General features: G+C 38.2%; 1 protein-coding gene across 1 annotated transcript; it reads left to right on the top strand.

Moving 5' to 3' along the window:
- The first annotated feature begins 716 nt into the window (after window positions 1-716).
- On the top strand, window positions 717-12,036 carry LOC143854669 (AP-1 complex subunit mu-2-like). The gene is made up of 11 exons (XM_077364742.1): window positions 717-1,054; window positions 1,809-1,955; window positions 2,076-2,138; window positions 2,324-2,500; window positions 2,585-2,688; window positions 7,069-7,176; window positions 7,334-7,430; window positions 7,505-7,602; window positions 7,730-7,871; window positions 8,020-8,142; window positions 11,711-12,036. Exons 1-11 carry the CDS (start codon window positions 926-928, stop codon window positions 11,807-11,809), a joined length of 1,287 nt encoding a protein of 428 aa, XP_077220857.1. The 5' UTR covers window positions 717-925; the 3' UTR covers window positions 11,810-12,036.
- Window positions 12,037-13,000: the final 964 nt, after the last annotated feature.

Here is a 13,000-nt window from a genome sequence, read left to right as displayed (position 1 = left end):
AATTGCCATTTTCGTTTTTTGTGTGCATTCAAAATCCATATAACATCCAACAGAAAAGATCTAAAGCAACCAAGTTGTCTCTATTTCTAACACCCCATCAATGATTGTATTTCAACAAACCACATTCTCATCAGGAAGCTCTAATTATATCCATAAATTATGAGATTCCAATAGATACAGTTTGGGTGAGGGATTTCATCAAACACGCAGAGCGCGGCGGCATTCAAATCTGAATGGTAAAAATGTCCTAGAAAGATGGAATCCTACAAAGAACTCACAAACTCATATTCCATTCCAAATTGTGCTATGTAAGTATGTAACAATGAAAAACCTAAATAAAAAACTCACAACCTTAATAACTAATAAAAGAAATATGGAGACCAAACACCACAAATCAAGGGTTTATACACAAACAGAACAAACAGAACAATGGTTTCTAACACATTCAAAGAAAACCAAAGATACTGATTTTGAACCAAACACTGGAATCGGCAAAATCGGAATAAGATACCGATTCTGATTGCCGATTCCCACAATCCAAACTCACCCCAAGATCTTTTGAATCATGGCCCACAGTATTGAACGGCCTGGATCACCAGACATTGACACCCACACTTCTCAATCATGGTATTCTGATGCGAGTAAAAACACACAGATTATATGAGTCGGAGTGAAGGAAAAATGGGTAGTGATATATTCCCCCCTTTATTTCCTAGGGCCATCCCCCTATATCTAATCTAATGTATAATATAAAAACTCTCTCTGTCTCTCTTTTCTCTTCTCTTTGCCCCAAATTCAACTGCGAAAAAACACTGAAATGAAGCAGGAATCCCTAGAAATCCCCACCTTAATCTCGTCTTCGACCTACAAAACCAGATCCGTTATTGAGATCTGATTCCGATCTCTTCTCAAATCTCCAAAATCTATGGCTGGTGCCGCCTCGGCGCTCTTCCTTCTCGACATCAAAGGCCGTGTTCTCGTTTGGCGAGATTACCGTGGTGATGTCTCCTCATTGCAGGCTGAGCGATTCTTCACAAAGCTCATCGAGAAAGAGGTGAGTTCTTCATCAATTCTTCTTCTTCTTCTTCTTTCTTCTTTTAATCAATGAATGCCTATAATTCTTAGGTTTGAATAGATTTTGGTTTGATCTGGTCCGGTTTTTGCGCTTTTCGGCCATGAATCTGGAATTTCTTTTGAATTTTGTACAATTTTGTCTGCCGTAGATTTAGTTTGGTGGTTTTTGGATAGAAAATTATCTTTTTGTACTTCTTTCTTTGTTTTAGTGGATGCATTTTCACCTGTTGTGGTTTTGAATGCGTTGAAGTATTTTTAAAAGAAAAAAAGTGTTTTGATTGTAGAATTTTATCTGATTTAGGGTTCCGTTGATTTAGTTTGGTGTTTTTTGGATAGAAAATTCTCCTTTTGTACTTATTTCCTTGTTTTAGTGGATGCATTTCCACCGGTTAGGGTTTTGAATGTGTTTTGAAGTGTGTTTAAAAGAAAAAGTGGTTTGATTCAGTACGAATTTGGTAGATTTTTGTTTCTAATATGGTGTTCCATGAGTCGATACTTTTTGAATGCTTTAGCCTACGCTGGTTCGGTAGATTTGATTTGCTGCGCAGAATGAAAGAAGAAAATAGCTAAATCTGACATGAACCTAGTCCAATCTTTTCTTTTCCATGAGTTTGTACTTTTGAATGCTTTAGCCTACTTTAGTTGAGTAGATTTGATTTGCTTATCAAAATGAAAGAAGAAAATAGCTGAATTTGACGTGAACTTTGTCCAATTTTTTCTTTTTATCTGTTTAGGGTGATCCGGAGTGTCAAGATCCAGTGGTGTACGATAAGGGTGTCACATACATGTTTATACAACACAATAATGTTTACTTGATGATTGCATCAAGGCAGAACTGTAATGCTGCCAGTCTTCTTCTCTTTCTGCATCGAGTTGTTGATGTAAGATCTCTTATATTATTCCATGTTGTTCAATTGAAGTGAAAATTTAGATAGGTTTTATTTTTTCTAATGAATGACATGGTTGGAATCTGAGATTAAAGGAGGTGTCCATACTGACAGGTATTTAAGCATTATTTTGAAGAGCTAGAAGAAGAATCTCTAAGAGATAATTTCGTTGTTGTGGTAAGATTATAATTTAACATTCATTTGTACCCTCTGCATATGTAATCTTTGCTTATGTTGACATAGGAATCTTAATTTCCCTGAGAATATATTAATAGGAAACTGGCATGCTCTTTTTTTTTTGGTCAGCATAACAATGCTGCTCACATTTTGTGTAAGGTTTTAATGCTGTGTGGCTTTGGCAGTATGAGTTACTTGATGAAATGATGGACTTTGGTTACCCTCAGTATACTGAAGCAAAGATTCTTAGCGAGTTTATCAAAACAGATGCATACAGGATGGAAGTCACTCAGCGACCTCCCATGGCTGTAACAAATGCGGTGTCCTGGCGTAGTGAAGGCATACGGTACAAGAAAAATGAAGTAGGTTTTTTCCCCTATGTTTCTTAGTGTTTGTTATTTGTCACTAGTTATATCTTTAGGAAAGGTTCGTTCATGTCTTGTCAGATATTCTTGGATGTGGTGGAAAGCGTCAATATACTTGTCAACAGCAATGGGCAAATTATCCGATCAGATGTTGTTGGAGCGTTAAAGATGAGAACATATTTGAGGTGCTTATTTCATCTTTTTTTTTTTTTTTTTGAATCATTCATTACTGAAAAAAAATAATCTCATTGTCTGTATGATTATTGTTCATCTCGTGGTTGTTTTCTGTGGCAAGTACAATTATACTTTATCAGGATCCCTAACTGTTTCTATATCATACTCAGACTACAACATATGTATATATTATTGACCAAATAACTTTCTAAAGAATGACGGAAAGCATACATCTCTATATTAAAAAGAAAACAGAATAGTACATTTTTGCATGTGCAAAAGGTATTTCCTTTTGCATTCCACCTATATACAAGCCTGTTACGGAGTGAACATATTAGTTCATGTCATCAAAACATGACATTTCTAATTTATAGGTCAAATCATTTGTTTCATTGTGAATATGAAAAAAATTTCTGTCCGAAAATGCAAAATTATTCACTCCATCTATCTGGAGAGGAGTCACAATGATGGAGGGACATCACCATAGTCACCTACTTACATTCATTGCCTCCCAACTCTAACCAAAGCTTTGATTTTTGAACCTACTCAATTCATTTCACAATGTTACATAGAGCCTAGTATCAGAGCCTTGATCGATCATGTTTGTGTGCTTGGCCTTCCCAACAGATGAAGATGGCATGCGTGATCATTCGTTTTGTAGAATACTTCACCAAATCTAGTTGGCGCAAGATTCCGATTGATAGAGTCACCAAAGATTAGTTTTACTTGACTACAGAGAGGGAGGGCCTTTCTATATATCACGTGGTTTAACCAAAGGTGTGTGGACTAGAATGAACCCTTCTAGGTGTTCCCTCTCGTTGAAAATTTGGGCTTTGGCTGAGGTACTCGGGTGGTGATTTACAAAATGAGTTTCACATCTGAGAATGCTTTTGAAGGCCTTGATGTGAGCACCAGTGCGTGTATAGTTTAACCATGTGACTTCGCTATACTGATATGGAGAGTGCATTGAGCTTATATATTGCATGCTAGTTCGTGGCATAATGCGCGTGAGATGATCGAAACAACTTTTCAATCCGAGTGATGGATGACTTGGTGGCTAGTAGTAGGAGAGTTCCTAGTGATGGATGACTTGGTGGCAAGTAGTAGTAGAGTGTCGATGATTTGGGCTAGTTTACAAAGTAGTGAAGGGCTCGTAGGCTCCAAGGGCCAGTGTGAATCCAAGGAGGCCACTAGTGATTGTTAGTGTGTCCAAGCAAGTAGGTTGGCAACTGGGTGAAGAATGAAGCACGATTAAGTGTGAATTTGAGGATCCTTGTGGGGGCCTCATTGTCTCAAAGGAGGTGGGGCCATTGAGGTAGCAAGTAGGTTGGCACCTGGATGAAGAATGAAGCATGATTGTGTGTGAAATTGAGGATCCTTGTGGGGGCCTCATTGTCTCAAAGGTGGTGGGACCATTGAGGTAGCTCCTTTGGCTTGTCTTGTTAGGCAAGTGTAACATTGTGGTTTATAAGGTGCAACGCACTAAAGAACAGGGGTGGAGAGACATATAGCCTATGGTTTTACCTGCGCTAAAAGTAAGAATATACGCCGGTGTTACATTTACCGGCGTTCTTGAACGTCGGTAATATGCGCTGCAGAAATTATTACAGAAAACTAGTAAGCGACCCTCACCCCCCACAATGACCGATGCAGGCAAAGTGTAAATTAGCACCCCCACGCCCCAACTATAAATTCTGGCTCCGCCCATTCTAAAGGTGTAGAGTTGGAAACTGTCTAGAATTAGGAGTCCTTATCTAGGAAGGTTGTGGAGTCATAAAAGAGCAAGTATATGGCGAGGTGGATAATCAAGATGGGAGGGATGTGTTTGGAGAGGTTAGAGAGTGTCTGGGTCCATGGAACATGGCATTGTGTGCGGGGACAAGAGCGATAGGGGTCCAGTTCTACGGGATACCCTCTTTCATGTAAAATTTTATCTTTTATTTAGATTTATATACGTAATTATCCTTCCGTTCTGTAACGACCCGATTCCGTCAAGTCGCTACGAGCAAAAGAACAACGTAAAAATCATAATAAAAGAAACACCATATAATTTATTTTCCTTTTCTTTTTGGTAATGGCACCCCCAATTGTGGCCCACTATGCAAATGCCCACTTCAATTTCTAGGAGTTGTGCACGACCACTAGTTTTGGGGAGGTTTCTATATCTCCCTCAATTTAAGTAAAATTCCAACTTTGCCCCTCATTAACAAGATATTACTCAAATACCCCTTTTTATATTATCTCCAAGTTAGATTTAATAGTGTTGTTATTAAATTTTGGGTGGACCTCCCCTTAGTAAATCCCATTTCAGAAATTCTTTGCCCCTTCTATTCTAATTGTGAAATATTTTCGCAGAAAATTAATTCTTTGGAAGAGTTCTAATTATTTAATTGTGTTTAGGAATTTTAGGGACAAAATTGGGCCGTTGATTTCTAAGATCACTTGATCTAATGAGGAAAAAAAAAACGAATAAATGAGAATATCACAAGATCCGAAGTCGATCCCATTACTTAATTATAGATCCTACGGTGCTAATGATCTAGATTTTTAATTTAGACAGGGATTGACAAGGGTAGGTCTTTACACGTTCCCTTTAATGAATGATTAGGTTTGGCGGCGGCGCTCCTAGACCTGGGCCGGCGTCTTGGCTAAAATCAGAGGTCCAGATCAAAGTTTGTACGGGCCCTTTGCCTGAATCAAACCCATTGTGGAAGCTTTGGGTAACATATTTGGCCACATGCCAGAGGTTGATATGGGGATGTAAGAGAAAAAAGAATTTGAATATGCCAGAGCCAAGGTGCTGACGGCGGAGTGGGTCTCCCTCCGAGCATCGGCTCGGCTAGCGGTGCCAAACAGATGTTTAAACATAGGCGTGTTAAGAGCTCAGTTTAGAACCATGGATGCCAGTTGCCAACAGAAGTTGCAACGTCGAAAATAGGTGCTAGTCAGTTTGACAAGATGCTGCAAGCAAAACTGAGAAGAGGTGCTCTGGAGATGAAGGTGCCTCGCTCTCGAACTGGGAAGGACTTGTCAGAACAAGTCGATAGCTATAAAGAAGGGGTACATCCGGTGTTGGAGCCAATGGGTGACCAGCAACACCAGTTGAGGGTGGAGGTCAGAAGCCAGAATGAAAGGCTGATAGGGTCTCCTATGTTTCATCCATGGTTTTAAATTTCGGTCAGGACCGAAACCGAAACGTTCCGAAACCAAAATTGGTGAAATCTACCAAATTTCGGTCGAAATTTCGTAAATTTCAATTGAAATTTCAGAAATTCTGGTAATTTCGGCAAAATTTTCGATAAAATATTAATTTTTTATTTCTTTACTGAATTTCGGAAATACGGCCATTTCGAGCCCTTCTACTGAATTTCGGGATTTCCGCCGAAATTTCGGTTTCGGTGAGGACCGAAATTATACCCGAAACCGAAATTTAAAACCTTGGTTGGATCGACACGTGCCAGAGGAAATCGCGACCGTTAATTCAAATGGAGGTGTTTTCACCTATCCGTAACACTTACCCTAAGAAGTTTTGCACTTCTACTTCTGTAGGATACTCCTAAATTTATGCTTTTAATATTACTATATTACACAGGACATGGCTAGTGTGCCACACAAATATCCCTTATAAAACTACCTTTGCCATTCATTTATCTGTCCGTATCTGTATGTCTCCTGTGTCATCTAGGTTTCTTTAAGTAATTTCATTTAGTTATTTTTCTATCATTTCTGCTATCTATTTGGTGTATTTTTTGTTAGGTTAGGAAGAGGTTCTCTACTTTCTTTACATTGGATTTTTAATGTAAAAGGAACAATTACCTTGAACTGCTCCGAGGCTAATAGTTACATCCTACACCCTAGCCAGTTAGCCTATTTTATCCTGCCATTGGTCATGGCACCACTCAAGTGCAAACCATGTTGCCTCCAATACAGCATTTCATGAAGGAAGAAGCATACAAAGGGCTTCTCTAATACCAATTTATTACTTAATTTGTAAGGGTTAAAACCAAAAATGTTCGTTTCTACAGCAAGAATTTCTCTTTGACAAAAGCATCTCTACGGTCTTGGGAAATTTTGTTCTTCATTCCGTCTATTCCAGTTTGAGGGCGCCTGTTAGTACTGATATGTAAATAACTGCATAATTATGTCATTTGTTCTTAAATCCATACGGTTGAACCTTATTTAGAGAAACACACCTCAGGGTCCTTATTCCTTATCTCATGCAGAATTCTGAAATATTTGTTCTTAAATCATATTAACAACAGTTGTTGGTAGCAGGGTTTTGCAGGTGTACTTTTTTCCTTTGTAGATTGTTTATATGCTTGATTTATAAAGTATCTTGCTGTACAGCCATTCATAGATACTAATAATTAATAACGCATCTTCTGTGGCAGTGGTATGCCTGAGTGTAAGCTTGGCCTAAACGATAGAATACTTCTGGAGGCACAAGGTCGAACAACAAAAGGAAAAGCCATTGATCTGGATGATATCAAGTTTCATCAGTACGTAGCTAACTCTTGTTCTAGTTGTATTCTTCTGCTTGTTCATGGACTTTATATCGCCATATTAATGGGAGCAATTATTTCATCATTCTAAATTGGCACTGTTACATTATATTCTTAGTGCAACTTGGATTTTGACAGCTTTATATTGGTTTAGGTGTGTGCGTTTGGCCCGTTTTGAGAATGACAGGACAATATCCTTCATACCACCTGATGGATCTTTTGATCTGATGACATACAGACTCAGTACTCAGGTTCTACCTCTTGCATTTTGTATTATCGACTAGCTAGTGTTGTTGCTGCTGGCTCATTTTATCTGCCTTTTCAGGTTAAACCTCTGATCTGGGTTGAAGCTCAAGTGGAAAGGCATTCAAGAAGTCGTATAGAGGTAATGGTAAAGGCACGGAGCCAATTCAAAGAGCGCAGGTACCTTTCACTTTATTATGTTACAAACTTATTATATCTAAATGTTTTTTCTGCTGAAATATTGCCTTTCAGTGGCAGTTGATTTCTGAACCACCTGATTTTATCCATTGTTGTTTTCCCCATACAGCACAGCAACCAATGTTGAAATTCTGCTGCCCGTCACATCAGACGCTACTAACCCTAATATACGGACTTCCATGGGGTCTGCTGCATATGCCCCTGAAAATGATGCGTTGCTCTGGAAGATAAAATCCTTCCCTGGTGGCAAGGTGTGGGTTTAACTCATTACTCTTTCCCCTCACCAGCCTCCAGTTAAGCTTTTGTTAGTAGCCAAAATTATGGAGGGATTGGCATGGTAATATCTATGTAGATATGCTTTAATTGTGATCTTGAAATTTTTTTTTACCGATCATTTAGGAGTACATGTTGAGGGCTGAATTCAGTCTTCCAAGTATAATGGCTGAAGAAGCAACCCCCGAGAAAAAAGCTCCCATCCGAGTGAAGTTTGAGATTCCATATTTTACTGTCTCTGGAATACAGGTAAGTTCCTCTTGACATAAATGCCTGCTCTATGAAATGAATTCTTAGGTGTGATTGTCTATCTGACTAGCATCAGTTCATGTTCAATGTAAATAAGATTATTGATTTCATGAAGTTATATCCTTCATTTAAGTCATGTTAAATGAAGGGGTAAGGCTCTCTGCAAAGCAGGGGTAAGGCTGCGTACATCTAGCCTTCCCTAGACCATGCAATGGCAGGAGCCTAGTGCACTGGGCCGCCCTTTTTTAAGTCATTTTACAGAGATTGGCACCTATATATTTCTTTCTTGGCATTAAGTAATTTCTTTTATGTTATAAGTAATTTTTTCTGCTCCAACTGGGTAAATATTATGTACAAATGCTATGATGTAGATTTCTAAGGATGCTTAAGTGGTTGGGGAACCATATTGGAGTCTATTATGAGTAGTTCTATTATAAGAAATAACTCGTAGTTTCAATTCTGCTATGAATCTGGCATCGTTTTCCATTCATGCAAGGAATCTTCCACAATTTGCCATTCAAAAAAAAAAAAAAAAAAAAAAAAAAAAAGTAATCTTCCACAATTCATAGATGTTTATCCAGACCAATCCATCTTTATTTCATTAACAGTGGCGGTAAGGGCACAACTATTATTGATCAATAAGAGTAGTAGCAGAAAGTATAGGTCTCATCTAAGTAGCTAAATGATTGAACAAGTAGGTAAATGTATGGCTTTGATTTGCTTAACTACTACAAATTGTTGGGAGTCACTACCTTTTCTCCATACTTTTTTATTTTTTTTTGGGGGGGGGGGCGCTCTTGGGTTCGGCTTTGACCATTTTGTGATGAGTTGGACACAGTCTAATGAGCTATTGATCAAGCATTGGATGTTTTACTAATTTTTCACTTGCTTTTAAATTTTGCAAACATTAAAAACTTGATTACTACAGTTTATTTCTAACTGTCCCTAATTTTTTACAATTAGTTTTATTTTTATATGTTTTACTAATTTTTACTTCTTGCACATATTGCTCACTTCCCTTAAGACTTCTCCATCACATCCCTTGACACCCTTCCTTGTTGCTTCCCTTTATGAGAGCCCTCACATCCCACTCTAGTAACTATGCTTGTGATTCTATGCATGGTCTCTTTCAGCAACTAGTCATTATACTACATTTATTTCACAGGTTTGAAAAGAACTAATTATGGTTGCAGGAATGGGGCAAATCCTTGGAAAAAGTTGCCAGTTATCTCACCTCCATCACTCTGAAATTAGGGCAGGGATGTCTCATGGTGTACATAATATGCGTTTGAGACAATGTGATGAAGGCTAGAGAGAAGCGATGGAGAGATTTTTTATGGATGAGTCTACTTACAATCCCTTCATTAACGTCATATAATGAAGTGGGCCTCTTTATATAGTAATAATGATTCAAAGTGGGCCTCTTTGTAATGCCATCAACAACTCGGTCTTTTACCTTAGAAGCACAAATCTTCACTCGAGGTGCCGCTTCCAACTTGGAACCTCAATTCGGCGCTCCTTAAGAAGGAGCTTCCAGGGAGCGCAATCCCAAAGAGATGGAAACCTCTCCCAATACGCTCCTATTACTCCATTAGTAGCTCCCTAACCAACTTGCATCAAATTCCTCCTCCAACAGTTCAAAGTACTTCATTGGAGCAATCACGGAGGCAAATCTTTAGAAGGCATCAGGAAAGTGGGCATGAAAATGAAGACGGTTAGAAATTATTACTTTTGAAAGATTATATAAGATAGTTAAACATTACTATTTTTTATGTACTTGAATTTGAAAGACATAATGAAAATATTACATTAACGCTCCCACGGTGCTCCCAACCTTAGACTCTTCTAGACCTCCACGCTTCCCCGCCCCCACTCCCGCATCCGCACCCGCTTCGTGCTTCTATGGTCTTTACTATAATATAGCTTGGATGAACTTCATCCTGAACCTTCCCAGGAATAAAATCTAGTCTATCTTAAGATGTTTGTCCTAGCATGGAAGATAGGATTTTGGGATTGCAAAATAGTTCTCTGTGTCCATGTGGAGGCATTGAATGAGTAGAGAACCTTAAAGTTGCCAATTGAGGCCGTAGAAGATGTGGGACACTTTGAATAGCCTTAGATACAAACTTAAGGCCATCATGTTGAATAGGAAGCACACGAATCTCATAAAAAGTCTTGCAAACTTGGCAAGTAAGAATAGTGGTGGACATAGCTTAATCATCATCAAGCACCCTAGAGTGTAGAGCACCTGTCACGCTTATCAAGGGACTGCTGGATGGAAGCAAACCAATTGAAGAGACCTTTCATCCGAACTTACTAATCTTGAAGGGATGATTTGCCTTCAGTAATTTTGAAGCCCAATTTGTAATTGCATAATACAGGCGTGAAATTGCTCAGAGTAGAGGCATGAAGAGCCTTCAATAAATCACGAGCAGAGGTCAAATCGAGGGCTTGAGGAAGTACTTTATGGGAGAAAGAAATTAGAGTTAATCTTCATTTTCAGGCTAAACTCCCAACGCGAACTTGAATCTCCTCCAGTATGACCGTCATTCCTACCTTCACAAGCTCACCAGGAGGTATCACCAAACCTTCAAAGCGATCTAGGATATCCTGGGCGCATAAAATTGGGAGAATCTGGCCTTTCCAAAGGAGAAAGGTATCATGGGAAAGCTTAATATTAAATAGCTGGGATAGAAGAGGGAATGAGGATGATGGTGATGATGATGAATGCAGGGAGGAAAAAGAGGCCATTGAAGATATTAAAAGTTATTGTGGCAGCCAATCTTTGCCTCTGTCGTTTCCTCTCCTCTCTTCTATTAATGCTTCCTGCATTCTATAAAAATAAGCCAAGGAATTACCCGTTGGGTTTAGACAATCAAATCCTCCATGGAAAATAGTTGTTCCTTTTATTATTATTATTACTATTACTATTATTATTACTTGGAATATTTGAGGTTTATCACCCAGCATTCTGCATTCACATTTTAACCAACTCCGCAGAGGCAGTTTTGGGAACCAATGTGTATCTAGGGAGGTTTATCACCCTGCATTCTGCATTCTGCATTAAGCAAGTTTCTTTGCTTTCTCATGAAAATATCCAATTGATTGAAAAGAAAGAAAAACTTTGCCACTTAAATGTATGCATTTGTATTTCCTTTAGGCCCTGTTTGGATTGCAAGAAAACTATTTCTGATGGAAAGCTTTTTCTTTCCATGATTTAGAGGGACATGATATGATTATGGTTAATTTAGAGGGATATTATCATAAATCTAATGTCTCTCTAAGTAACGATTGAATAGGATTGGTTCAAGTTCTATTTTTTTGTGTCTAAAAATAGTATGAAATTTTGCCATTTAAAAAAAAAGTAGGAAATTTCAGAAATATTTTTCCTTTCCAAACTTTTTCAGAAGATTCGCGCAAGTCCTCCGCATAAAATTCATGCTCTTAAACTAAAAAAAAAAGTAAAAATGTTTGATTTCCTTCTCAAAATACATTTGGATATCTGTGACTATGACTATTCAATCATTTTCTGCTAATTCTTTCCTTATCTATCTATGTGATTTTGTAGGTCCGATACTTGAAAATCATCGAGAAAAGCGGCTATCAGTCTCTTCCATGGGTCAGATACATAACAATGGCGGGTGAGTACGAACTTAGGCTCATCTAGTCCCCCCCTCCCCCCTCCCCCCACACACACCCCCCAATCCCACAATTCATGGCCCCAGAGATTCTAAACAGCCCACCTGGTTTGAAGAGCTATCAGAGGTAATTGTTCTCATCCTTGGTATGTTCGGCGAATGCTTCCTTGCCTTTCTCCTGTGTTTGTCATTATTTTTATGTAACAGTGCTTCTTAAGGGTGCAATTCTTACCCATAAAAAAATTGTTTTTACCCATTTTTGTGAGAATTTGAGTCTTTTTTTTTGGGAATTTAGACTTCTGAAAGCAGGTTACAAGCTGGGAAGAAAAATAAAAAGAAAAAAAAATAATAAAAATATTGGCACGGAAATATGATTTTTTCCCCTTTTTATTGCATTTTTTTTAGTGTTTTGTGAATAAACAGGGCAGTGGGATTTTGTTTTTCTAAACATCAAATTTATTATCAGTTAAATGTAAACTTGATCTGCATCCAACAGGAACAGATTTTTAAATTTGAATATAATTGAAAAAATATATAAATACAAAAGATGCTAAAAAGACTGGCTATTAGAATTTTTTTTTCCTTTTTGAGCCCCTTTATACCATGTAGAATCGATATGATCGTGCCTGTTGGCCCAAGTGTCACGATTCCTGCCCATTGCTGTTGAATTCACCCTGATCTGATAATCCATCCTAGCCCGTTGATCTAGAAGGCCCAACAAATGAATGGTTTCGATCATCCAATAGTATGGCCCCCACTTTAATTTAGGCACCAAAACTCTGTAACATAGAGATGTTTTTTTTTGAATGGTAACATAGAGATACTACGTTTCATGTACACAATTATCTATAGGCACTTAAAAGACCAAATAATTAAATAGGGAGATGATATCAACACTGCTATGTTTTTATAAGATGTGCGATGCATCTTGTCGTGTAGTATTTAAAGGGTTGTCAGAATAATATTACAGTTCTAAAAAAACTTGGGCGGTGATAGTTTCACCCTCGATGCAGTGTGCATTCACCCCCTTTTATTGTGATTTGACATAAAAAAGCGTCACTGTTCACGTTATAAGGGGGGCAGATGCACACTGCATGGGGGTGAAAATGTCATTTTCCAAGGACTTTTACAAGCCCTCTAAATACTAAACGATAAGATGCTTTTGTGCATCTGATAAAAAGAGTGGAGTGCTGAAATCATTTCCATTAAATATAAGGGGC

Source organism: Tasmannia lanceolata, unplaced genomic scaffold, assembly GCF_043159265.1.
Source record: "Tasmannia lanceolata isolate RefF3 unplaced genomic scaffold, GAP_Taslan_0.1 ptg000020l, whole genome shotgun sequence".
Classification (NCBI taxonomy): domain Eukaryota; kingdom Viridiplantae; phylum Streptophyta; class Magnoliopsida; order Canellales; family Winteraceae; genus Tasmannia; species Tasmannia lanceolata.
Note: the sequence above shows the minus strand (reverse complement) of the source record. Positions and strands in the feature narration are given on the sequence as shown.

Coding starts and splice junctions, on each gene's coding strand:
- LOC143854669 (XM_077364742.1), top strand. CDS start 926: ATGGCTGGTGCCGCCTCGGCGCTCTTCCTTCTCGACATCAAAGGCCGT. Junction 1,956..2,075: donor TTCTGCATCGAGTTGTTGAT/GTAAGATCTCTT, acceptor CCATACTGACAG/GTATTTAAGCATTATTTTGA. Junction 7,603..7,729: donor AGCCAATTCAAAGAGCGCAG/GTACCTTTCACT, acceptor TTCCCCATACAG/CACAGCAACCAATGTTGAAA.